Source organism: Ictalurus punctatus, chromosome 19, assembly GCF_001660625.3.
Source record: "Ictalurus punctatus breed USDA103 chromosome 19, Coco_2.0, whole genome shotgun sequence".
Taxonomy (NCBI): domain Eukaryota; kingdom Metazoa; phylum Chordata; class Actinopteri; order Siluriformes; family Ictaluridae; genus Ictalurus; species Ictalurus punctatus.
Window position 1 is genome coordinate 6,749,875 of NC_030434.2, and position 27,130 is coordinate 6,777,004.

The 27,130-nt window shown below is 37.6% G+C and overlaps 1 protein-coding gene across 1 annotated transcript in view; it reads right to left on the minus strand.

Moving 5' to 3' along the window:
• The window catches only part of ptprb (protein tyrosine phosphatase receptor type b), a 50,594-nt gene extending 23,464 nt beyond the window's left edge, over nt 1-27,130 (minus strand). Inside the window, exons 1-15 of the mRNA XM_017494810.3 lie at nt 26,609-27,130; nt 25,722-25,995; nt 20,627-20,890; nt 18,468-18,731; nt 16,859-17,128; nt 15,777-16,049; nt 15,074-15,340; nt 11,680-11,937; nt 10,735-10,998; nt 8,856-9,119; nt 7,634-7,897; nt 5,949-6,218; nt 5,520-5,783; nt 3,651-3,908; nt 2,282-2,557 (exon numbers count right to left, since the gene is read on the minus strand). Coding sequence (XP_017350299.1) covers nt 2,282-2,557; nt 3,651-3,908; nt 5,520-5,783; nt 5,949-6,218; nt 7,634-7,897; nt 8,856-9,119; nt 10,735-10,998; nt 11,680-11,937; nt 15,074-15,340; nt 15,777-16,049; nt 16,859-17,128; nt 18,468-18,731; nt 20,627-20,890; nt 25,722-25,995; nt 26,609-26,662 — 3,784 coding nt within the window. The 5' untranslated portion in view covers nt 26,663-27,130. The remainder of the gene's footprint in view (nt 1-2,281; nt 2,558-3,650; nt 3,909-5,519; nt 5,784-5,948; nt 6,219-7,633; nt 7,898-8,855; nt 9,120-10,734; nt 10,999-11,679; nt 11,938-15,073; nt 15,341-15,776; nt 16,050-16,858; nt 17,129-18,467; nt 18,732-20,626; nt 20,891-25,721; nt 25,996-26,608) is intronic.

Here is a 27,130-nt window from a genome sequence, read left to right on the forward strand (position 1 = left end):
TTTTGCATTTAGTTTGTTTCTTTAGTAAATGTTTGAAATTCTGCACCTGCATCCATCGAACCCATCTACTCAACCATCAGTCGTTAATCTTACCTACTTCACCTTTAAATTGAAGTTAAAGTTTGTTCTCATCTGATGTCCTCTCAAACATGAAACAGTGAAACACTGAAAAATCCAAAGCATGTGCCAAATTAAAAGATGATAAAAGTAATTAGCCAATTATTTTACTCTGTCAATTTGTTCCAGCAAATTCAGGATTTTTCATATTACATGTGGGCCACATAATAACCAATGGCGAATTAGCAAGCTCAGCGTGCAAGCATTTTGCTTCAAGAACAGACATGGACTCTCTCCAAGCTCTTGATTAATATGACCTGCTCTTACCCATCTATCCTCAGCACCTTGCTGAGGTAAGGAGTGTAAAGAAGGGAATAATTAAGGAGTGGCATTTGTTCTCACACAGAGTGAGCCAACGTTGCTCAATCATCTACTTAAAACACTTCATTAACCTCAAGAGTTCTTTGTGCTCCTTTCCAAAGAAGAACATTACAGAAAAAAGAAGAAAAAGAACAGGGAATGAGTAGGCACGGACCAAAACCAGGAAGAATAAAAAAAGAAAAAGACAAATGGGTGAAAACTGTCGAGTTGAGTCCATTTGAAACTCTGAAGCAAAATTGCCTGAATAAAAACATTGATTCGGGGAGGACTTTGGATCAATGGTCCGTTTCATGGCCCAGGGGAGGCAGGCGATTGATAATGGCTCAGACTAGTGGAAGCACAGCGGTCTCTTGTGAATACATGCTTCAGTCTCTCAAGAGACTGAAGACCAGAGTCCCATAATAGCTGCCTGCTATCAACTCATCAGTCAAATCAGTTCAGTCAGCAGGAGCGATATGCTTTGAGTGCGGCGCCAAACAACAAGAGCAGAACCAAAAGACTCTCCATGACTCTTCATCAGCAAATGACAGTAATTGTCCTTTTACAACACTGTAATGAATAATTCAAAAATCATGCATCACTGTGAATAAAGAAGGAAGGAACTTTTTGAACAAATGGCTTTCACAATGCAGTCTAATGTCTATACATCAAACATGTGCATGTCCAGATATGACAAGAGACAATCTGTGTCTCGTCAAAGCTCATAACTTTAATACTCTAAATCACTCTAAATCAATACATTCAGCAGGTAATTTACCAGCGAAGCATGTCACCAACGCTATGTTTCTAATTCAACCTATTAGTCTACAATCTAAAAATGGACTCTGCGTGTGCTGTTTTCTCTGCAAAGCTGAACCACTGAGGATCTGCTGCACTGAATAAAACATGAACAATTCTGACAACAGTATGCTCCTTCATTTTGGGCCAACGCACAAACGAGGTGCTATCCAGCACCAGCTGCTCTCCACAGACGGCAGCCTGATTTCTGGTCCTTAAACAAAACTTCTCAGCAAGTATGAAATGCGTAACATCTTTCAGAAAACTAGGACAGTACTTCTGGACCCTGATCACTTATTCTGTTTCTTGGGCTTGAACTTATCGTGTTCCAACTGCAATTCTCCAGAGCTGGACAGAGTTTATTAAGAACATCACAAAAATCTCACTCAATCACACACACACACACACACACACACACACACACACACACACACACACACACACACACACACACACACACACACACATGTTTGTCTTACAATCTTCATGAGGACCCTCCATTGGCATACTGCAGCTAAGTAATGCTGTAGCACCACTAAATTTAACCCTAACCTTAACCTCACTAATCAAAATGTTATGGCTCTTAAAAAAAGGAGTTTGTCTTGTGGGGACCAGCCAAATGTCCCCACAAGGTCAGAGCAGTCAGTATCCTTGTGGGGATATTGTTTGTTCTTTGATCCTTGTTTTGGCCCCACTAAGCTGTAAATGCTGATTTATAAATATAAAGTTCTACATAATTTGGGTCAGCTGTGTTGGAAACCATAAACTTGTGCACTGTAAAGCCTAAGAACCCACTTTAGACTTTTTCTGCTTTAGAATGAACCACAAACAAGATTCCTCAAAACATCTTTTTTAAACTGACCTAAATTTAAAAGGTCTTCACCATTTGTCAGTGACTGCCAACTCTACACTGACTCCACACAACTCTACATTTTCCCAGTTAAACATGCCCTCTTGTGGCTGCAACTATGTGTAAGAAATCAGCCTCAGGAAAAGAAAAAAAAAATCATAAAAGCTGTATAATTATCTCCCAGTTCAGTGTGTATGTGGCTGAATGTGCACTCACCTGTGCGGATGGAGTGGTAAATAGTTGAGCTGTAGGTAACAGGCCCTGGTGTTCCCCCGCTCACAGTGGACAGGCTGATGTTATACAGCCGGCCAGGGTACAGACCAGAGATGATGCGTCGCATTGCGTTTGGTTTGGACATCTGCAGCACATCTTGAGGCAGCCATTTTACTTCAAAGTCATCATAGTCCCCATTAGCAGGAGCGTGCCATATCACCTCTACCGTGCCAACGGGGCCAACATCTTTAATGGTCAGTGATGTGGGTGGCTCAGGAACTGAAAAAAGATAAAGAGAATTTTTAAAACTGAAAGCACTAAACAAATATTCACAGCTGTAGACACCTGTATGTAGTTCTTCCCCAAACAAAGTTGGAAGCAGACAATTGTATAGAATGTCTTTGTACACCATAGTATTATAATTTCTCTTCACTGGAACTAAGAGGCCCAAACCTGGTCCAGCATAACTATGCCCCTGTGCACAAAGTGAGCTCCATGTTAAGGTTGGAGTGGAAGAACTCGAGTTTCCTGAACAGAGCCCTAACCTCAACCCCACTGAACCCCTTTGGGATGAACTGGAACACCGACTGCACCCCAGACCTCCTCAGTACCTGATCTCACTAATGTTCTTGTAGCTGAATGATCACAAATCCCCACAGTCACGCTCCAAAATCTAGTGGAAAGCTTTCCCAGAAGAGTGGAGGGTTCACTCATTTTTATTCTATAAGCAGATTACTATGTTATTTTGAAATGAAATAAATAAATTCTAAAAAATAATTTCACTTAGCCAGCTAAACATGTGGTTTATTCTTGCATCTAATCAGAGGGATTTTATCAGAAGTTTGTCAGACTTTCTACTACTAGTTATATTTTTATGAGCTAAATCAAGGCTCATTACACTGAGCTCATTTTGAAGTGTCTGTGAAATGAAAATTTTAAATGTTATTTCCGTGTGTGCAATTTATCAACATAAACCTTCAGAGATGTGCAGTGTGTAGTTTGTGTGAATAATATCTTTAAATTACTTACACCACTTACTTCCCAGAGTGCCTCATTTGTTTAAGTGATTTTTAATTTATTTATTTTTTTAAGGGGGGGAGGAAGTGAATTAAATTGTACAGCATTAAATATTCACAGTTACACAAACTGAGTTAGAGCACACCGGTTACAGTAAAACAGGTCTGGGCAACTGTGTATGTTTACTTCCTGAGATCCAGAAAAAAATAAATCCTAGTTTCTTTCTCTGATGTTATGATATGTTAGTGAACACAAATGCATCATGATGTAAACTTTCGGATATCAGGCCTATGGGTATTCTAGGTTCTATATGTGTATTGCATGTTGTGTTTAAATTAGGGTTGGTTATACAAACCTGTGCGCCCTACTACAGAGACAGTGTTTGTAAGTTCTCCACTCCAGCTGCGCATCACAGCAGTGTATAAGCGACCAGGCAGAAGGTTTGTGAAGATTGTGCGAGTGTGTTCGGGTCCCAGTCTCTGTTCTGGCTGATCCGAGCCCTCCAGAGAAACGATATATCCGTCTAGACTCCCAGGAGAATGTCTCCAGCTCAGCAACACACTGTCGGTGTGGCCGTTATGATCAATCTGCAAGTCTCGAGCTGGGGCAGGCACTGAGAGAGAGAGAGAGAGAGAGAGAGAGAGAGAGTATTTTTGTCCTTTTTCCATTACCTATATCTCTCTGTAGCATTTACACAGAGAAACAGAGAAAGAAAATCAACATTGTTGCCTGACCCAAGAGACTGATGTTCTGTTAAACCCAAACCACTTAATTCTATTCCAGATAAAACACCTAGTTGTGCCCTGCGATGGATTGGCACCCTGTCCAGGGTGTACCCCACCTTGTGCCCCATGCTCCTGGGATAGACCCCAGGTTCCCCGTGACCCTGAAGGAAGGATAAGTGATATAAAAGATGGATGGATGGATGAAAATACCTAGTAAATAAAATGCTGCTTCTAGAGAAGGTATTGCTGTGAACAGGATTTATATGAAGTCACATCCACATAGCATTAATCTTGTCTCGAATTAACCTGTCGTTAACCTGCATGCTTTGGTTTTTCACTTCACTATCCGAAGCAAAGTCGGAAATTGTTCCTGTAGGGTGATCGTAAATCAAAATGCATTTTCAAATAATTATCAAAGACACTACACAAAAGACGATGTTGAAAGAAAATACTGGAAATAGTCAATAATTTAGGGGTGATAGTTTAGTCGTGCTGTTCATTTGCATTTAGATAGTGTTTACTGAGCTATGAAATTAAAAATGTGTAATGTCCTGACTCCAGGACTACAGTATAGCAGAGGAGAAGTGCCAGACTAATCTGTCACACAGGCTCATCAAATTGACCTAAATTACACTCCAGTCCTTACACCGGTTTCGAGTAAGTTTCAGAATTGATTTCAACATCAACTCAGGTAGCACAAACTCCTTATTGATGAGAAAGGTCAGAGGAGAATGGACAGAATGGCTCTGGATAGTTGCAAAAAAAGTGGAAAAAGATCGCCGGTCTTTTTTTTTTTTTTAAATCCAGTTCAAGGTTCAATGATGTGGCGTGCATTCTGAGATGCTTTTCTGCTCTCCACTGTTATAAAGAGTGATTATTTGAGTTATCATAGCCTTTCTGTCAGCTCAAACCAGTTTGGGTCGAGCTGTCAGGAAGGCTGTGATAAACAAGATATTTCTTTCCATAGAACTGGATATGTTTTTTTTCTTCTTCTTCTCACCATTCTGTGTAAACTACAGAGACCATTTTGTATAAAATCCTAGGAGGTCAGAAGGCACCAAAAATGTTTCCTTTATTATGATGTATGATGTGAACATTAACCAAAGCTCTTTAACTGTTTCTCCATCCATTTTCTGTACCAGATATCCTACACAGGGTCCATGGGAGCCTGGAGTCTATCCAAGTGAACTCAGGGCACAAGGGCGGGGTGCCAACCCATCACAGGACAAAATCCCATTCACACACTACAGACAATTTAGAAGTGCTAATCAGCCTACAATGGCATGTCTTTGGTGTGGGGGAGGAAACCAGAGTACCCAGAGGAAAACCCTGAAGCACAGGGAGGACATGCAAACTCCACACAAATGGGGCAGAAGCAGGAATCGAACCCACAGCCCCAGAGGAGCGAGGCAAACATGCCAAATACTAAGCCACCGTGCCCCCCCTTTGAACTGTTTCTGAATTATTTTATTCATCTCTGTAGACTTAAAGCCTCTCACCTGTGCGCGCAAACAGAGAAGACTCACTGCTCAGTCCTCTGCTCCTGCTTATCACCACTAGTTTGTAAAGTGTCCCAGGAAGCAGGTGAGGGAAAATGCAGCTTCTGTTTTTTGGTCCCACTTTCTTGTGGTCTTGGAGAATATTGTCCTGGTTGTACAGGTGGAGGTCGTAACTTTCCACCCAGCCTTCTGATGCATTCCAGCCGAACGCCAGCTCAGCGGTGCTGTTGAAAAGCTGATGGAGACCTTTCACAGCTGCTGGGCCTATTGAAGAACAATACACAAGTATCTGTTTAGTAACAGTAACATGCTTATGTAGAAGCCTATTCTCTACTGTCATAAGTCAGAAGAAAAGAGCTGGGACATCTACTGCTAAGTGGTAAACACAACCTGAAGGTTAAATATCTACCCGTGTTATAGGCATCTTACGTGTTTTCCCTGTTGTTACAATGTCCTTGCTGTGAGAAGTGTTGCTGAAGGTCTTAAGATGCACAGTGTACAATCTTCCTGGGACCAAACCCTCAAAGCGGTAACGTGTGATGCCTGCAGGCACTGAAACATTGGCTACCATGGCTTCGTCCTCGTCCAACAGCCGACCACTGTAGCCATCATACACACCCACCGGCGCTTCCCAGCTAACAGACAGACTGTGTGTGGTGTGTTCACTGTCGGCCCGGAGGCTCTTCACCGGCGAAGGAACTGAAAAACCACACACAAGTGCAAGAGATAAACACTCGTCTGGATTAACAATCGGCTCTGTAAAAAAGGCGTGTTAACATCTAATTTAGATTTTTTTAAATATATTTTCCTAAGCCTTTGTTTTACATTATTATTATTACAGCACTGTATTAAAAAAAGACTTAGACCTGGTGTTTAGATCAATCTTCTTTTAGTAACTTCTTGGGTGATGTGATTTTAAATTTGCCTACTGTGGAAAATATGTTGAGATAAAGACATGGCACTCAACCTTGCCAAAACTTCATTACCCACATTAACATCCAACATCCAATTTAAACAATAAAAAATGTGGTGCTAAAAAGGGTTATTCAGAGCAATGCTATGGAAAAAAAAACAAAAAAAACAAAACACATTCTAGTTCCATAAAGAGCCATTCAGTCTGTTATTCCTTAAGCATTAAAAACAAATCTCCATAATCAACTCTGAATAATCACTTTCCAAATGACGATAACATTCATGATCAGACAGTTTTGTCCTCTGTGGCATCAACAAAATAGTTAAAATTCATCAATAGAAAGTTTTTTTTGTTTGTTTGTTTTTTTCATGTATTGTATTGTATACTTCACAAACGTTAAGCTGATTTAACCCTTAAACACATACCTTGGGTTGTAAGCGACACTGGACATCATCCAACACCCTCCCCTCATTATTATTATTTTTTTAATTAGACCTCTACCTTGTCAATCTATACTGTTATCAACAATATAACAAGGAAAAATAGAAAATTGTAAAATAGTATCTGTTTTCTAATGAATTTACTGTAAAAAGATTATAGGGTCGCTGCTGACCCGAGGTATGTAATAGTGTGAGTATCTTTTTCTGTGCAACAATATTATAACAATTCAATATACAATTTATTCCTCAAGGTGGAAATTTTTGATAAACAACGATGATGTGATCTGTCAATCTCTGACATAAAACCTCTCACATAAAACAAATGTTGCAAAACTTGACATGGCACATATAATCAGAAAAGTACCAGCAAAACATGATAAATGATCTCAGAAAAAAAAACAAAAAAACAACAACAAAAAAAACAACAACACTAGAGCAAGCGCCAGAAAGTAGAACACATTAATTAATGTGTTTAACAAGAAAAAGCACCAAACTGTAAAGAATTCATGCCCTCGAGGACTGGAATTGAATCCCCTGATCTAGAGAATATAGCATTTAAAGTACAGAATTGGACTAAGAAACCCACTTTGAGGATACATCTACATGTGTGCACTGTACCCTGAGGAACAGTATTAGACTTTTTTTGTATTTATTATTATAAATCTACTTTCACCACGCTATCATCTTTTTATCCACCTCAAGCAAGCATAACCCCATTCCACACACTGTCCCTTATAGTCCCAGGATTTATTACATCTCACCTGTACGTCCGCTGACGCTGCTGTCATTAGTCAATGCTCCACTCACTGTCTCTACTCTAACAGTGTACAACTGCCCGGGGATGAGCTCTTCAAAGTCTGTCCTGTTGTCCTGCTTAGGGACACGTCGGGTGAGCTCGACATTTACGTTCTGGAGCAGGTAGACCGTGTAGAAGTCCACATCTCCTGCACCAGCGCTCCAGGAAGCCCTGAGACTGCCACTGAGTGTCCCAGGGAGGAGCTGGAGGTTCTTCACCTGAGTGGGTGCTGTAGGGGAGGTTGGAGAAAAGAATATACATAAAGTTTTGCCTAAAATGCAACCACACTGTTCATGACAAAGTCCGGCAGATAATTTTGCTTCTTTCTAGACATAAATGCTGAAAATGAGCAAAATGTCTAGAAAAAAGTTTAATAATGATATGATTCGTATAGTTATTAATTAATATCCCATGTGATGTTTTTTTTTATTGTAATTAAACAGAAGGTTTTAGAATTTTGAAATATTTAAAACAAAGAAAGTAAATGTTTAATATAATGAAAATGTACTATTCAAGAGTCTGCACTATTTCTAGGTCCATATTTAAATGTAAGCAAATGCTTTGTACACAAACTCAGATTTTCATCATGTATAATCTCTAGTATTGAAGCATGTGATCAGATGGCACTCCAATGGATTCGATCTAAAAATGGATCATTAGGTTTTATATAAATGTGTGGAGTCCAGGCCAGCTCGAGTGCATGCTGTCATTAAGACAAAAAAGGGGAGGAACCAAATACTAAGAAACTCGGAAATTCATGTGAATATTTCAAAGATTGTATTTTCCGGACATCATTAATATAATATAATTTGTTTTAAGAAATTTGTTGTAATAAATTAGATAAAAAGGCAAAATAGAAGCATTTTCACTAGTGCTCTCAGACTTTTGGACACCACTGTATACATATTAATACATCTGATATGATGTATATGATTTTGCACATATTTGAAATATTCTTGCACTGAATTTCGTCAATGGAGAGCTTCTGATTCTGAAATCTCGCACAACATGTTTTGATGCAGAATAAAAGTGATAGCTGTCAACAAATGTTGGTTCATCTGGGAAATAATAATTTACAACTTCAGCAATAATTTTATATTAATTTAAAATATACAGTTTAATTTACAGCAATAATTTACAACTCCAAGGTCTCTCTATATCATACTGTACACTGACATGTCTCTTACCGGTGCGGCCCTCTATGCGCTGGGCCTGTTGGTACAACCCGCTGAAGGTGGAGACCACTATCTTGTAGAGAAAGCCGGCGCTGAGCGGAGAGAAGCAGTGCTCTCGTGCTGTGTTGTTAAGTCTCATGGCTGGGAAAACTATTGTGTCGTTGAAGAGGATTTGGAGCTCGTAGTGATCCACATCCCCTGGTGCAGACTTCCAGCTCACACACAAATGATTGGTTCCTTTCTCGGCCAGAGCCAACGAGCGTACTGCTGCGGGAACTGCATAGCATACAGTTTTAGTCAGGTTTTATTTACCTAAATACAGTATCTCTCTCTCTCTCTCTCTCTCTCTCTCTCTCTATATATATATATATATATATATATATATATATATATATATATATATATATATATATATATATATATACACACACACACACACACATACACACACACACACACACACACACACACACACATATATATATATATATATATATATATATATATATATATATATATGTGTGTGTGTGTGTGTGTGTGTGTGTGTGTGCGGTGAGTGCAGTGGGATGAAACAACATACAACATATGGGCTAGAGTATATAAGACTACAAAGCTCAATGGCAAGATAAGAGCAATGTTAAAAACAAACTTTCCAGGCATGATGACTATTAAACTTACCTCTAGCATTTTTTTTTTACTCGATGAATGCATATAACGATATTCAGACACTGACTCTTCATTCATAATTATGAGTTATGCTCAGGAATGGCATTGTAAATAAAACATGGAAACCCCCCAGATTCCCCACAGTTCCTTTAAAATTAATCATTTTGTACACTTTTGTTCCTGGCTAAGAGATGCAGCTCAACAGCTCAACCCAGTTCTTTATAATGTGCCATAAATTTTAATTAATGTCTTTAAAAAAAAGTTTTCTCTGCTTCTTATTTATGAGGCACCTAATAGAGACACATAAATACATGTCCTAGCAGAAACATTACATGCTTACCACAAGGGGGCATTGTTATGCAGTTTACATTAACAAGCGATGGACAGACAGCAGGACGGATGGATAGGTGGCTGTTTAGATGGAGGGATTGATGAATAGATGAATGAATATGCTAGATGCACAGACGGACAACTCAATAGATAGACGGATGGACAGATGGACAGCGGTTGAATGGATAGAAGGAATGCTGGATAAATGGATTGATGGATGGAGAGATGAACAAATGGATGGATTAATGGATGGATGTATGGATAGATTGATGGATGGACAGATTGATGGCTGGATGGATGGATGACTGGCCAGATGGATGGATGAATGGACACATTGATGGATAAATGGCCTGGAAAGATGGAAAGATGGATGGATGGAAGAATGGACAGCCAGATGAATAGATGGATGGCTGAATGGATTGATGGATGGAAGTATTGATGGATGGATTGTTGAATGGATGGAAGAATGGATGGATGGATGAGTGGATGGCTGACCAGATGAATGGATGGATGGATATATGGATGTCTGAATGGATTGATGGATGGAAGAATGGATGGATAGATGGATGTACAGATGAATAGATTGGTGGATAGATGGCTGAATGGATGGATGGAAGGCTGTATGGATGAATAGATGGATGGTCAGATGGATGGATGGATGGATGGATGGAAGAATGGATGGATGGATGGATGGATGGACAGATGAATAGATGGGTGGATAGATGGCTGAATGGATGGATGGAAGGCTGTATGGATGAATGGATGGATGGAAGGCTGCATGGATGAATGGATGGATGGTCAGATGGATGTATGGATGGATATATGGCTGTCTGAATGAATTGATGAATGGAAGAATGGATGGATAGATGAACAGATGGATAGATGTGCCACTCACATGTACGTCCTTCAGTGGAAGTCTTGGACTCGTATTCTCCACTCCAGGTGCTCAAAGTGAGCATGTAGAGTCGACCAGGTACCAGATCACTAAACACACACTCGTTCCGGCTCTTCTCCACTTTCTGGTTCTGAAGGATTGTGTTGTTGTGCATGATTGTTATGTTGTAATGGTCATAATCTCCAGCTGCGTGGTTCCAGTACACCTTCAGGACATTTTCTTGGGCTAAGTGGATCGCATTGGGGTTCTGCACTGCAGACGGTTCTGGATGGGAGGAGGAGATTGATTAAAATGGATTCAAATTATAAAGGATATTGATTACAAGTTTAAAGCACCAATAAATTATCTGATTTTTTAATTATTATTATTGCTTATTTCAATCAGTGGATCTTTATCAGTGAAAATATGGCAAAAATATTTTTTATTTGTTTTATTTGGATCATTTGTTATCAGTTACAGACAAAATTATGGCAGATTTTTGGCCTAAAGTGTATGCATCTTTATTTAAAACCTTTATTTAACTTGTCACAGCAAATACAATTTAACTTGTTAGCAAATACAAATCTAAGATTATCAAGCCAAATTCTAGAAATGTCAACAAGCATATAGTTTTATAGTTCTACAGATAGTTTTGCTTATTTTAAATGATTATTTCTGTAAACAAGCAAAGACATCTGTCTAAAGATTAAAGCTTAAAATTAGGAAAAAATGTTTAGAAATAGGCTTACTAAAATAATAATAATAATACGAAGAAGAAGATTTGTTTTTAAGATATTTTTTCACTTGCTAAGATATTGTTTTTGCATTGTGTCAAATATATTTATCTTTCCCTCTTTCCCTCTTTCCCTTTTTTCCCTTGTTAAAAAAAAAAAAAAAAAAAAAAAAAAAAAAAACATACATAAATTTTATGAGTGCATGGCTGAAAGTGTGTCCAAGTAAACTCACGTGTTCTTCCTTTGACCACAGTGGTGTTTTTGTAAACCCCACTGCAGGTGCTAATGGAGATGGTATACAGTCGTCCAGGCACAAGACTGCTGAATTCAGAGCTCAGTTTGGTTACGGTGAGCGTGTACACAATCCGCTCATGATCTTTCAGGTTGACCTCATAACTGTCCACTTCTCCTGGTGCAGCTCTCCATGAGACATTGAGGAAATCTGGACGTCCTTCGTTCGTGACTGTCACTTCAGCCACAGCTGCTGGCACTTAAAAACAGACATGCGGATCTATTGTCATGCCATAATCTTTTGATACAGTAAATGTCTGAATAGACAAGTACAGCATTGAATATATTTCCCAGTTAGTTTGTCTCACCTGACTCTGAAAATCAGAGAAGGTTTTTTTTTTTTTTTTTTTTTTTAAATATTTTATAATTTTTTAAAACTTTTCTAGTAATTTATTTAATAATTTCATTGCACACACACACACACACACACACACACACACACACACACACACACACACACACACACATATATATATATATATATATATATATATATATATATATATATATATATATTCAGAAGATGCACATTTTTAGAATTTCATTGTATCCTTTAAATACGTAAACAAATACTCTAACAGACTGTAAACTACTGCTCCATCCCTAGACTGAATTTAGCTTAATCTGCTGCATTGAGTGGAAAGTTGTCTGAAAGTTTCAGTGGTGTGCCCCATTGTTCGAGCACTCCTTCTTGAGTTCATTAACGCTGGAAGTCTATAGCTTAAAATAGCCTCTCTGTTCCATGGGAAAACAGTTGGATCTGGCCAGTAAGACTTTGATAAGCTCTTTGCCTTCTTCCTCTATGCAGAACTTCCTGAAATTCCTCAGATTCCCCTTTGTATTGTAGCACTATTGTTTTACAGAGATGTTATCACATGATTAATTTTGTTCAGGCCAGCCATTATTTTGTTTAAGTTCTTATAAGGGCAGCCTTACATAAAGAGTTTGCACAGAGACAAAACAGAGGCTTCAATCTAAAGAGGAAAAAAAAAAAAAAACAGACTTCCTTACATTCACATGATAAGGCATTTGATGTACTACTGTTGTATATGTTGTAAAATTATTTACATCAGTCCTTATATTATAAATGATGCCTGAAAATGCCTAATTGTTCAAGAATTCAGATAGTGGCACATCCAGTTAATAATAATAACAAAAACAACCCAGTATTCACCTTCACTAGTTTTAAATATGATAAACTGAAGATAGATATTAGATGTTAGAAGGTGTTTATGCTGATCATGATACAGATTACAGTGACTTTGGGATACATTTCACCCTAACTAGCAATTCTGAAAAAATTTAGCTGGATGTTTTGGTAACACTTCACTATAAGACCTACAAATAATCTATGCTTAACTAATGCTTACATACTGACACATGAATATATAATTAATGCATAATAACGGCATGGGTTAAACTTAATCAGTACTAAAAAATAGCAATAATAAATAATGTTAACAATGTAAATAGTCTTTATTAATTATGCAAGTCATGGAAGTTATAACAAAATGTTAATACTTAGCTATTAGTATTATAAGTCGTTATTCATAAGTAACTCTTGGGCTGCTATTACTGTTGGGTCTGAGTCCACCTTTGTCGAGTTCGAGTCACGACCGGGTCTTTAACCAATTGAGTCCAAGTCCAAGTCTAAAAGGGGCCAAGTTGGAGTTAAATCTGAGTCCTTAATGGCCGAGTTTGAGTCTGTCATAACAACAAGCTTCATGCTTTATTACTGCTTTTAATCTCTCTATGAATGATAACAAACTCATTTCTGAACACAGCTCTGATCTTGTAACCTTTTTTGTTTTCATTTTAATTCCTAAAAAGAAAAGTAAATCCCGATTAGCAGGGTTTATGATATTTACTATATTAAGAAGAACATTTCACATTTTACGTGAAATTCATGACCGGAATCAACAAACGTTTAGGGGCGGGCGATATGACTACAGTCTTATTTCATGATAACGATACGTTTTCTCAGGTCTATCAGTAGTATTCAAGTAAAATTAAATGTAAAATAAAATAGACCACTGTGTGACACATACAATGATTCTTATAAAATTTACTGAAGTTATTCAGTTAAATGAGTGAGTGATTTTCTCTTTGTCTTTTGTTGTTTGATGAACATTAATGACATAGAGAGCAGCAGGTTTATTAGACTGCTGTCACTTTAAGACCTAATGCACAGATCTAATATACTATTGACACATACAGTGATATGTGTGTGTGTGTGTGTGTGCGTGTGTGTATGTACATACATACATACACAAGCACACGCACACACACGCACACACACACACACACACACACACACACACACACACACACACACACACACACACATTTTTAAGTATTTTGTTGGCAGTCTCAATGTCAATGGCTAAATGTGACATTAAAATATGTACTTAATATATACTATTATATTATATTTGACTCATTTAGTCGTGTTTTAATTCTATTACAACTTTAAGCAAGTCTACAGGGAGTTTGGCCTCCTCATGTAGGACATCAATAGATTAGCTCCTAGCAGCTAACCAGCGACTTTAAATAACATTAGCTATGCTAATGAACAAATGACACCTATTAAAAATCACCTCACTCAAAACTGTTATTGGTGTTGACCCCTGTGAAGCAGGGGTACAATTTAGTGTAGTCTGGGTTGAAATGCGTTTTGTATTTTCTTTCATTTGTGATGCTGCATGATACTGAACTATGAACTGAAGAGAGAGAGAGAGAGAGAGAGAGAGAGAGATCGACTTTAAAGCCCGCCCACAGAGAAAACTGATACGCCTAGCTAGCAGAAAGAGAGACCAACCAGGATACGCTCTCGCTCTCGTCACGTGCTCTCTACTCCTACTGGTCTCTCGCTCGTACTAAAAAAAAAAATGCTGGGATATTGTATATAATTTGTGGCTGTCAGGGAGCCTCTATGAGTATAACGGAGACTCCCGGAACTTCCGGGAGAGGTGGGGTGTTTGTTTATGATGTTATTTATTTTTTTATCTTTCTTTTCATGTTACAGATGACACGGACTCGACTGTACTCAGAAAAATTACAGAGTCCAAAATGTCAACGTCTGTGTCAAGTTCGAGTACAAATTTACCCGAGTGCGTGACAAGTCCGAGTTTGTTCATAATTGGACTCAAGACCAGGATCATTCATTATTTAACAAGATTTAGCGCATGTACTAATTCATCATTAAGGAAGTGTTAAGTATCAATATATTCTTATTTGTGGACTTTATAGTAACACATTATTGATGCTTCTTGTTCTTTATATACATAATTGCAAACAAAACACACACATTTAAAAAAAAAATCTAAACCAGGTACCTGTGTGGCAGGTGGCCTCAGCCTGCTTGGATCGTTGTTCTCCACTGACTGTGATAATCAGCAGCTTATAGTATGCTCCAGCATTGAGATGCGGGAGGTAGATAATGGTGGTGTTAGCCGGGACAGTGAGGTTATACACAGTCTCTTTGTTGTGTAGCAGCAGCACTTGATAGGAGTCCAGATCTCCATGAGGCCTGTCCCAGGAGGCATTGAGAGAGTCTGTGGTTCCCATATTGTTTAGCCTCAGGGTGGTCACTTCATGAGGCACTGGGGATAGAAAGATACGGACTTTTAACTATTTCAGTTACTCCATAACTCCTTTCAGTTACTCCCTGTCTGAGATATAGAGAGCTCATGGCTCTCCCATGTCACACAGTTACTACATTCCCTTCACTGACTCTGTGTATCAGTTTTAAAACACTGATGCTCGTCTACAAAGGCAGAAATGCACCATCGTCCACTTAGCTGCAAATACAACATTCCACGAGCCACAAGCACGGCTCGACTCGACCCAATTATATTATTATTATTATTATTATTATTATTATTATTATTATTATTATTATTGTTATTATTATTATTATTATTATTAAATCCTGTACTGTCTTCTGTGCTGTATGCTATTCTTAGATCCTGATCTATTTGCATTAATGTGAGATGTTTTTATCTAGACTTAGAGCGTCTGTTATATGTAAAGACTTACATGTCCTTCCTGTCACTGTAGCAGAACTGTGGAGAGCTCCACTGGTGGTCGTGACGACAATTTTATACAGATGGCCAGGCACCAGCACGTTAAACGTGCACTCTCTCATGTCCCGGCTCAGCCTTCGTATTTGAATGGCAGTGGAACCTGTGGCATTGTAAAGCTCCACGGTGTAGCCGTCACGAGTCCCTGAGCCAAAACTGTGGTCCCATAAGGCACTGAGGGACGTCTCGTCTGCATGACGGATATGTAGCTGCGACACAGGTGATGGGCCTGAGAGAGAGGGAAGGGAGGAAGATCTTTATCATTTCCAGATTGTAACTCATTACAGGATTGTACCTAGGTCACACTTTGAAAAGTGTGAAAAATACAAAATAATTTAATTTTCATTCATTCCACTTTGTCTAGTGTGATATCAAATCATTTTTCTTCACATTTACAATAGAGTCCGATTAAATTTCTAGCTGTTTGTGAGATCCTTGCCAAGAAATGTGAAATAAATGATTTTACATATGAATAAAATGCCTTTCAATCAATAAATAAAACTCAACAAATAAAACTTTCAACCAATTCAATCAAATTTGTATGCTCCTAAAACACTGGGTTATTTTGTTATTTTCCAGTAATAAACTTCTGTACACTTTTTTGTATTGACTTATTATTATTATTATTATTATTATTATTATTATTATTATTATTATTATTATTATTATTATTATTATTATTAAAGGTAGCTTAATGTGCTTCAGAATGAAAGAGATTAGAAAAAAATTATACATTCCATCACAATATTTAAACTGTGAAAGATTAAAATGGTAGCAAAAACGGAAAAAATAAAATATAGGATAAGAACAGAATTATAAGATAAACAACTCAAAAAATTTAAGCTAATTAATAGAAATCAGAAATACATCAACATTTGCAGTGAAATATGAAAAGTAGTAATCTAATCTTGTCTATTAATTATTTGAAGTAGGTGATGGAATAAAACAGTTCTTGGTGCTGTATCATGTTCATGGTGGTAGATTAGGTTGCATTACTTTATTAAATAATTGCACTAATAATAACAGAATATTAAGTACCTATTTCTGTGCGGCAGTAGACAATACTGCTCTGCCCCCTGCTCTCTACACTCACTGCTGCTGTATAAACTCTGCCAGGTTGAAGATTCAATGGAGAAAACCTGAAGTCTGTCGCAGCTTTATGTAGGGTTTTGTTAAACAGCGTCTCGCTGCCATTAAAGAGCATCACGCTGTAGTGTTCCCAGTGTCCTATAGGGGGCAGCCAGCTAATCTTCACTTCACCATACTTAGCAGGTTTCTCCATCTTCAGCTGAGAGACTTTGCCTGGAGCTGCCATTAACACAGAGAGAGACACACAGTGAAACATGCAAACCAGTGCTTCAGAGTGAAACTGCCCTCATTAAGCAATGCATAAAACACTTCGGTACATGAGTGGAAGTGAATGGCCTCCAGTTTTTTTTGTGAGGTGATTAAAGCTGATGACATGACGTGTACAAAGCATGCTTTTCTCCCCCTGTTAATGTGTCACTTCCCTTTCACACCTCTAAGACATGATTCGGGGCGAAGTGACCGAATGTTGGGAAACACACTGACAGTTATGCAATAACAGAATGTTGTTATTTTATATATACAGCAGAGAACAGTTAGTGCTCTCCTCCAAGTGTGTAGAAACTCTATGACATTGAGTGAGTAGCAGTCTGCTATGGAAGCTGATGGAAGCACGTTATGATGCATAACACCTTCTCAGCTGGCAGCTTTCATGTGATATGGAAGAGATGGCCAGTAGACAGGAAATTTAAAAGTAATTTGAGTGAAAATTAATGGAAAGCGTAAGGATAAAACTTTATGGTATACAGTAAAGAGATAAACAAATATGTATGATCTTACACAAACATAAAAACAACAAAAATTGGGGGAAAAATGCATCTCAAAAAGTCTAAAAAGTAAAACAAGTAGCATTGGTCAATGCGTTGACTTAATATCCACTGACACAGGAAGTCAGGGCAGGACATATCGAGTGGTTCCTCCCCTTTTTGGAATAGCCAATCTCTCAACAGCAGCTTCGGCAAGGTGATTTTTATAATGTTGGGGGCAGGACACTTCAGATTCTGGAGAGTATTTGATTGGACAGAAAAGCTGATGAGAAGCTGAAGTGCAGAATGATGTCATCAAAATTGTTGACCCGTGTTGGTGGTAGAGAGAGACTGTAAATTTATATCTTCTAAATATACATTGTCATTGTTTTAGAGCACGCTAGCTTATAGATAACCTTAAGGCTAACATATTCCTACTAAAAGCCACAAAAAATTTTGATTTCATGAGTACTTAAAATTTTCTTTTTCACTATTAAAGATCTTTATTTGACACCACCGATATTTTCTCAATTAGAACTATTTATCTAGAACTTAAAAAAATACATTGAAAATATAACATCTCATGCAATGGTATTTCAAAGTTAACAAAATGGTTCTACAATGGTGCGTTTGAGCACAAGACTGATTAAACCTAGTCAGGTGAAGCTTTACAGAAATGACAAACCTTTGTCCAGTCATGTGCTAGATGTTTGAGAATTTTTATTTGTGTCAAAATGGTAAAATATGAAGGCAGGAAGTTCTTATTCATAGAAGAGCTGAACTTAGCTTGTCTTATCAGTTTCAGTTTTACATACCGGTTGTAGCAGTCACATTGACCTGGTTGCTGAGATCACCACTCCTGGTGTAGATCAAGGCCTGGTAGGAGCTGCCAGGTGTCAGCTGGTCAAACTGAGCTCGTGTGGTGTTTGGGAACAGGGTTTGCTCCTGCACAGCTGAATCAGAAGACAGTAGCTGGACCAGGTAACTGTCCATATCACCAGGAGCTTGATCCCAAGAGACCTGGAGGCTTGTCTGACTCCCATTGCTCTCCATATGTGCATTAAGGACCATGCTTGGTACTGCAGGTTGAAGAACACCAGATTGGATTTCATTTAATAGGTTTGTCTTACAGTTAACTGGATTTGCAAGGGTGGAAACCTTAACTGAATCACCAGACATGTGGGGAAACACTTGAAAGCAAAAAGTTTTCATTCTGAGTCTGAGATCTGAGAACTTCTTTCAATGTGTGGGATGTTCTGTTGCTACATTCAACATCATTATGGCTGCTGAGTCAAGTCTGATTCTGATTCCAACAAGTGATGGAAATCGATGGAGTCGAGAGTCAGTTCCACATCCAAATTTCTCAAATCTCAATTCCAAAAACCAAGGCATAGGGATGACATTGAGTAAAATAAGTAGTGCAATAAAGTTAAAAAAAAAACAAAACTTGGAATTGCTTGAAAGCAGGATCAGTTATTTATTACTTGTATTTGATTTTTATTTATTATTATTGTTTTTTTGTTTTTTTTTTCTCCACAGTACAGTACTGTGTGGAATCCATGTGCATGCAGGTGCAGGCAAACTACAACTTCACTGTGTGGAATCCAAAGCTTTGGAGTCGACTCTCAATTCCCAAATGCCAAGAATCGAGGAATCGATTCTTCTTAGGTTCTCGACTCCCAACTCTAAAAACCATCTACCACAAGAAATATTGGGCTGAAATAGAACAGCTCCTGTAAGGTATTCAGTTAACAATTATGCATTACTATAATGTTAGTATATACAGTAGCATACTGTTGATAATATTTGAATGGAAACGTCCATCCATTTTCTGTACCGTTTATACTACACAGGGGGCACGGGGGAGCTTGGAGCCTATCCCAGGAAACTTGGGGCACAAGCCGAGGGACAACCTGGATGCGGTGCCAATCCACTGCAGGGCACAATCGCACCCACACTTACACACTACAGACAATTTAGTGATGCCAATCAGCCTACAGCACATGTCTTTGAACTGGGAAGAAACTGGAGTACATGGAGGAAACCCCCAAAGTACGGGGAGAACATGCCACGCACACAGAGTAGAGGCGGGATTTGAACCCCCAACCCTGGAGGTGCGAAGCCACCGTGCCCCCTTGTACATACAGTACAGTATGTATTGTCATTCTATATATAAATTTCATTCGATTAATCCTTCTGTTGTGTGTTCTTTGGACAAATAAGGATTTGTTAACTCCTAGAGGAGTTCTGCTTGGAATAGAGAAACCATGTACTGTAAGATTAAAGAGTTCCTTCAGAGGGACAAACTAAAGAACGGTTCCTTTAATCTAGGGACACACCAACACAACTGGGTCACTTTTGCTTTTTTTTGTACTAATGGCTCAATTTCCTTTCGTCTGTGCTTAAGTAGCTCTGTGTCTGGGAAATAAAAATGGCTGTTGACAGACGCTTTCAAGTGTACTTTCGGTGACACATGGTACCCACGGTACTGTTTGAATGTTTGGCTAGCTTCAGGCCTTTCAGTATGTTTACAGTCTGATTTTGAATGTTTTGAAAGAGAAGAACTAGAGCTGGAGTTGTAGCACTGATTGTAATCTAGTGTGTGTGTGTGTGTGTTTTGGAGGATTATAAACACTGTGAAGGTTTGATTGACACAGTGCAAGGGGGTGACATAACACACGAGGATGAAGGCCAAGCTTTCCCTTCACACAGCAGGAAAAAGAGACAGGGCGTTCACCCTACTGCCTGAAATATTGTGTAAAAGGTCACTCACACACACACACACACACACAGACACACAGACACACACAGACACACACTCACACACAAAACGGAAGAATGAAGGTAGCAGAAACGTTTCATCTCTCTTCACCGTGTAAGAGCCATGAGATTGAGCTCATGGTTCTAGATTTTGTTTTGTTTGAGATATTTCTAATGATTTCTAATGTTCTCTCATGATAGAAGAGGTCCATACCTGTTTGTTCCTGCATGGACACAGCGTTTTGCATCCCTGCTGCCTCGGTGACGATGCTCATATTGTACATGCGACCAGGAGTCAGGCCGTTCATCATGTACGAAGTTGTAACATTGTCCAACGTGGCGTTCCAGGCAGAGCCCGGACCCGTGCTGTCTCTGAGCAGAATTTGAAACTGCTCTGCTCTCCCTGGGCCTGGCTTCCAGGACACGCTCAGGCTATCCACGTGTCTAAACACCTGAACACTTTGCACCACTGAAGGTCCTGGACAACAAACACAGAATCAGTGTTATAAATTCCTGAAATTTATTTCCAAGCTTTTGTTTAACACTAGAGAGCATTCCTGAATACCTCTAGTTTAGATGTGGTTCTCTCTGTTATTCCTCCACTCTCAGAAAAATGGTACTAAACCCCACCACTCCTTGTTACTGGTGTAACAACCAGTACATCTTTTGTACCTCTAGTGTGTATCATTTACCTATAAATATACATATAGTGCACCTTCTGGTCCAATTATAGAGGATGTGCCTTAAATCTTTTTAAAGTTACGGTATATACACGTTTCTGAGTGAAAGATACACATTAAATGATACATATGTCCTTGATTCACCGCATTAACAGCTTTGATTTTATTCAGTATCATTTATTTAGATAAATATATATATTTTTTAATGTTAACATACAGTTGAGGTCATAAGTTTACATAAGCCTTGCAGAATCGGCAAAATGTTAATAATTTAAAAAAAGAGCGATAAGTGATTGATGATTTGTGTAAGTTGTTATCATTTTGTTTAAAGATCTTGTTTTTTTCATGTAGTACTGCCCTTCAGAAGCTACATAAGATATTTACATGTTTCCCAGAAGGCAAAATAGTAAAAATTTACACAGGTCATTGTGTTCAAAAGTTTACACCCCCCTGGCTCTTAATGTATCGTGTTGCCTTCTTGAGCATCAGTGAACGTTTGCACCTTTTGTAATAGTCGTGTACGAGTCCCTCAATCGTCCTCGGCGTGAAAAGATGGATCTCGACATCATATAGTCGCTGTTGGAAAGGAGTCAAATATGCAGAAGATGCTGGAAAAGTAAAGAATGTGCAGGACCTGGAGGATTTTTCTGAAGAACAGTGGGCAGTTTAACTGCTCAGGACAAACAAGGAACTCATGAAGAACTATCACAAAACATAAACACAGTCGTTGATCATCCAGGTAACGACACACAGGATTAATAATCAAGCGTGTGTAAACTTTTGGACTGGGTCATTTAAATGTAAATTCAGTTATTATTGTGTCTTGTGGACTAGGTGTAAAATTCTGCAAGGCATATGTAAACTTATGACCTCAACTGTAATTAATATTCATAGTATGTGATGCCGTTTTAAATTTTTAAAAAAATTACATTTCTTACTACGGTGGGAAAAAAACCACTTCAGCTCTATTACACAATGACTTCGAAGTGGCTCTTGACTGAGCAGTTTTTGTATAAGAGCATGCCAGGGCAGCCAGCGGGTGCGATGTGCGACCGAGATAAGATTGTTCTGGAGCGTTTAAATAATGCCAACCCTGGCTGGATGCTGAGCTGCCCATGGAGAGCTCTTTGTGGGAAAGTGAGTACCGGAAAGAGGACCTTTAGGGATGAAGGCCAAAGCTCGACAGCCACTACCACCAAGCAGCTGCTTTTTCTGCAGCTCTTCCTCCCTGGTGGCTCATTCAAACCCAAATTGTATGAGTTTATCACAACAATGCTACTGTATTATGACTGTTAAATAACTGTTGAGACCGCGTTACATCTCTGTAGGAAGGAGGTTTATTCAAAACATAGCCGCTAATGTAAAGTAATATTAGATGTATACATCCTTAGAAAAAAATAAATGTGTGAGTTTTCAACCAAGCCTTACAGCTTTAACTTTTTCTGAGTGTATGTACTAAGAATCATTTAGAATTTTATGAACATTATATTCATATTCATACTCAGTTATAACAATGCTTATAATTTTTTCAGTAACTTTAGAGCAGTGCAGTATACAGAATATGAAGCATGGTGTTACAGGAAATTAATCAGTGACAGAATGGAGGGATGAAGTTCGCCAATACAATTTGCATTTATTATTGTACGACATTATATATTTTTATAGTTATATTTGTGGAACGTCCATGAGACAAGTTATTTCTTTACATCATAGAAGTGATAAGCAGTCGTTCCCTCATCAGCCTCTCTTTCATTTAAAGTTAATACGGAAAAAAAAATAACCAGCTTGATATGTTACAGATGAAACGGGAAAGTGCAAACTCCACTGTCCTGAAGACTCTTTCATGACGGAACATTTACTGACTGTTACACCTTCCACAAATGGTACATAAATATCACCATACAGTATCAACAATTAGATGTTTTCTTAATTAAACAACAGTGCATTTTAAATCCATTTATTATCAGGCTTAGATTATGTAGATCATCAGCGGTGTGAATGATCTTTAACTATAGGAATGATGATGTATTAGAACTAGCGCGTTAATATAAACCTGTGAAAAATTGCTGTTCTAGCAAAGTATTCAGAACTTACTGGCCAATCAGATTTGAGCACTGTGGTAAATACAACTACAACAACAACAACAACAACAACAACAACAGCAAAACCCTCTAATAGAATTTCATAAAGCTCGAATAAATTACTATCATGAATTCCTCATCTACATTTTGTACTGCACACATTTGTTAACAATCTTTATGTACAGTAAATGAACATTAAATTGTTTACTAAAGTGAAATGAACGTTTGAAGTTTATTCTTCTTCTGTCTTGTACATTCTTGGCTATATACATTCTTGGCTATAACGCGACACAAGCTCACAGCAGTGAACTTGTGTCGCGTTATATTTTTAGCCTTCGGGAGTGCTTTAATGTACAAATATCACAGAGGTTTAGGTGATGGCATCGCTGTGAGGGTCAAGAGCAGAGCTGCGCTGTTTAACCCGATTAAACCTCCAACCAAAACAGAACACAGCCCCCCTTCCCATTTCCTTTAGCACACAAGAACAATGGGGTGGGAAAGGGCAGGGGAGAGGAGAGGCCAGAACAGTCTGGAAATACTTTGCGTTAGACTGCTGTTCTGGAGCCAAGCCAAACATCAAACACAATATCACCTACACACACACACACACACACACACACACACACACACACACACACACACATACACACAAAGGCCTTGATACCCCTCAACAAAACCTTTTTTGACCCTCAAAAATATTTTTTACCAAATTAAAGCGATCCTAATGCCTGATCAAATGTAGATTGTACATCATTTATAATCCTCACTATAAAGGAATTCATAGGTATGTACCTATTAGTTATTGTAGGAAAAACAATACTGGTCCTTGTCCAAATGTTAATTTTTTAAATATTTTTTTTTGCATATTTTAAGAATGTTATCAGTGTAAGGTGTTGACTTCAGATATAGCATATTGCATGATTTACCGCTTAAAACGTAATTTAAAAAGATTATGCAGAACTAAAGTATTTTAAAATGGACCAACATCATTAATAACTGGTTGTGCTTATGTCTAACGGCAATTATCCATGTCTTCTACGCCAGTGTGGAGAAACCTAGGTTCAGTTAATCGTGGCAACACTATGACAAATCTGACTTTTGGATAAAGTTCATTTCAGGTCTTAAGCCAAAACAGGTGTTGCTTAACATGGCTGGAGATACGTACACTGTACAACCTCCATGCAAACATGACTGCGTGGGTGGAATTAATGCATAGTTTCATCTTGTCTTTTTGTGATGTTATGGCTTTTTAGTTCTGCCGTCCACTAATTTCATTAGTGTGTCACAAATTCTTTGCCTAAATCTAACCATTACCCTAAATTTTACACAATCAAATCTTTTGGTTCTTCTGTTTATTTATTTATTTATTTATCTATTTATTTTTTATATTTCAACATTTGTTTGAGGGATGATGGGTTATTCATCTCTGAATTACAGTGAACTCATACTTTCTGTACGTTTCTTTTGTTTGTTTATCATTGGTTTTGTACTTGTCATGACATCAACATGCAAAATTGTCAATTTGATATCAATTTTTGTACATTTGTAATATAGAATCCAAAATATGAATGAAATAGCCTATAGGCTATATTAAATATATACATGTATATTAGCTGTACATGTTCATCCACATCTAGCCACCAGGCTTCAGAACCACATTTCCATCTAAATTTAGTACTTTAAATGTGTCTCAGAGGACAATGTGTAACTTGTCTGACTCATAGACATATTTCCTCACAGCATTAAAAACCTCAGCTTTTATTACATTCCTTACCGTGATAACAGACATGTCATTTATACAGTAACCAATCTGAAATAGTAGAAAATAGCTTTAACCCTTACATGTGTACATTCATTAGATGTTTTTTTTGTTTGTTTGTTTGTTTGTTTGTTTGTTTTGGTAACATGTAATTGCATGTCATATGAATTTGATCTGAATATCACAACAGGTAAATGGATTGTCAACATGTAGGAATACCATGAGTGACAATGAATAAGATATTCTACCTGATATTTAAAAAAAAAAAAAAAAAAGAAAATAAATTTTCCATTGTGTGTACAGTATATAAAGAAAAGCTGCTAACCTTCAGGTCTGAAATATTTAATATTGATGACCAAAATTGTAAATGATAATTTTTAATAAAATAAAGCAATAATGTTAAAAGTAAAAAAACAAAACAAACAACAACAACAACAAAAAGTAAATAGGTGTTCATTGAGGTTTGGCAGAAATAAACAACAAAACAAACAAACAAAAACCATTTATTTATTTATTTATTTATTTACTTAATTTGAGATTTAGCATAGAATATTTGTAAAGATAAACCAGAAACATGTTGCACTGAGAATGGCTAATAGTCTTGAGAGCAACAGAAGTCGTAATATATAATGCTAAATTACAAGTTATGGTGATTTTGAGGTGAGTGTGGCCAAAATGCATGAAAGACTTAACATGAAACCCCTGCACACGTGAAGAAAATGCCCATTCTGCACCGGGGATGTAAATTTAAGAAGCACACATGCAAGTCACAGAAAATATGTCACTTACTTGTTGGTAGGGAAACGTTGTGTTGATTACTATCGTTCTTTGATATTATAGTCAGGTGGTACCAGGTCCCAGGGTCCAAATTCACAAGTTTACATTTAGTCATTTCCTGATCTTGATCACAGTCTATCGAGTTCTCAGGCATGTCCGCAATATTCACTCTGAATCTGCATTCCACATCTGAGCTGTTCAGTGTGAACTGTATAGAATCAGTGTGGATTTGTATGTCTGTGGGAACTTTAATGCTACATTGCTGAGTATTAGCCAGCAACACACCCTGAAAATAAATAAATAAAACAAAATGGAATAAAATAAATCATCATCATCATCATCATCATCATCATCATCATCATCATCATCATTCCAGTATGTAATTTGTAAAAGAAAATAGTTTTCTTTCTTAAGAAAATCATTTTCTGTATTCAATATCAAGAATGCAAAATGATTCAAATTATTTTGTAATGTTTCTTAGTGACATTCTGGTTACCGTAATTTCCAGTATATTTGGTTTATATTTTGTTTCAAATAAAACATATCTGCATGTAATAATCCATAATCATTTGAATTACCTGTAATAATCTGGAATTACATTTAATGTGCATTAACTTTTGTTTGTTGACTATTGACCATTTTCTAACATGGTTTGATGACTCTATGTGCGGTTACCGTTAGAGTTTTGACAATTTGTCAAAATATCTTTTTCTGATAATAATAATTTTTTTTTAAACTTCCAGATTTCGTGATCTTCTTTCTTCTTTTCTTTTTTCTTTCTTTTTTTTTCTTTCTTTTCTTTTCTTTTTTTTTTTACAGCCCAGCCTAATTATAATAAAATGCATATCTATTTAAGGACAATCTTATCTGAAAAGGGTTTTATATTTAAAATTACTCACCATAACTCCACATGCTACCCAGATGGCTACAGAAACAGCTTCAGGCCTCAGCATTTTTCAACTGTCAGGTTATTAGATGATTTTAGTCAATAAATAGAACTTCAATTTGAAGAGACACTTGAAAACATAATCCAAAGGATTTGGAAATGAGTGAAAATATAGGCTCCCCATGCGTTGGATATATTTGTTTAAAAGAGATTTTTCCCAAAAGTTCATCAGATCCGCTCGGGCTGCTGTCAGAGCCTCTCACGCTCATCGGCCAAGGGTAATCAAAAATGCGTGCAAGTAAACCATTCAGTCTCTGGCGGATTTCCTCAATCAGGATCGGTCTTAAGTTCAAATTTAGTGGCCAAGTAAAACAATGACAGTGATATGAGGCGTTGTCTCTCTGATACCTCAGGATCCTGCTGTCCTAAAATCCAAAGCTTCTTTCAGGCTGGATTATGATTTAGCTGTTTTCTTTAATATAAATGCTGGACTAGGATTTTCCCCCCTGTTATTAAATGTCTGACAAACATTAAG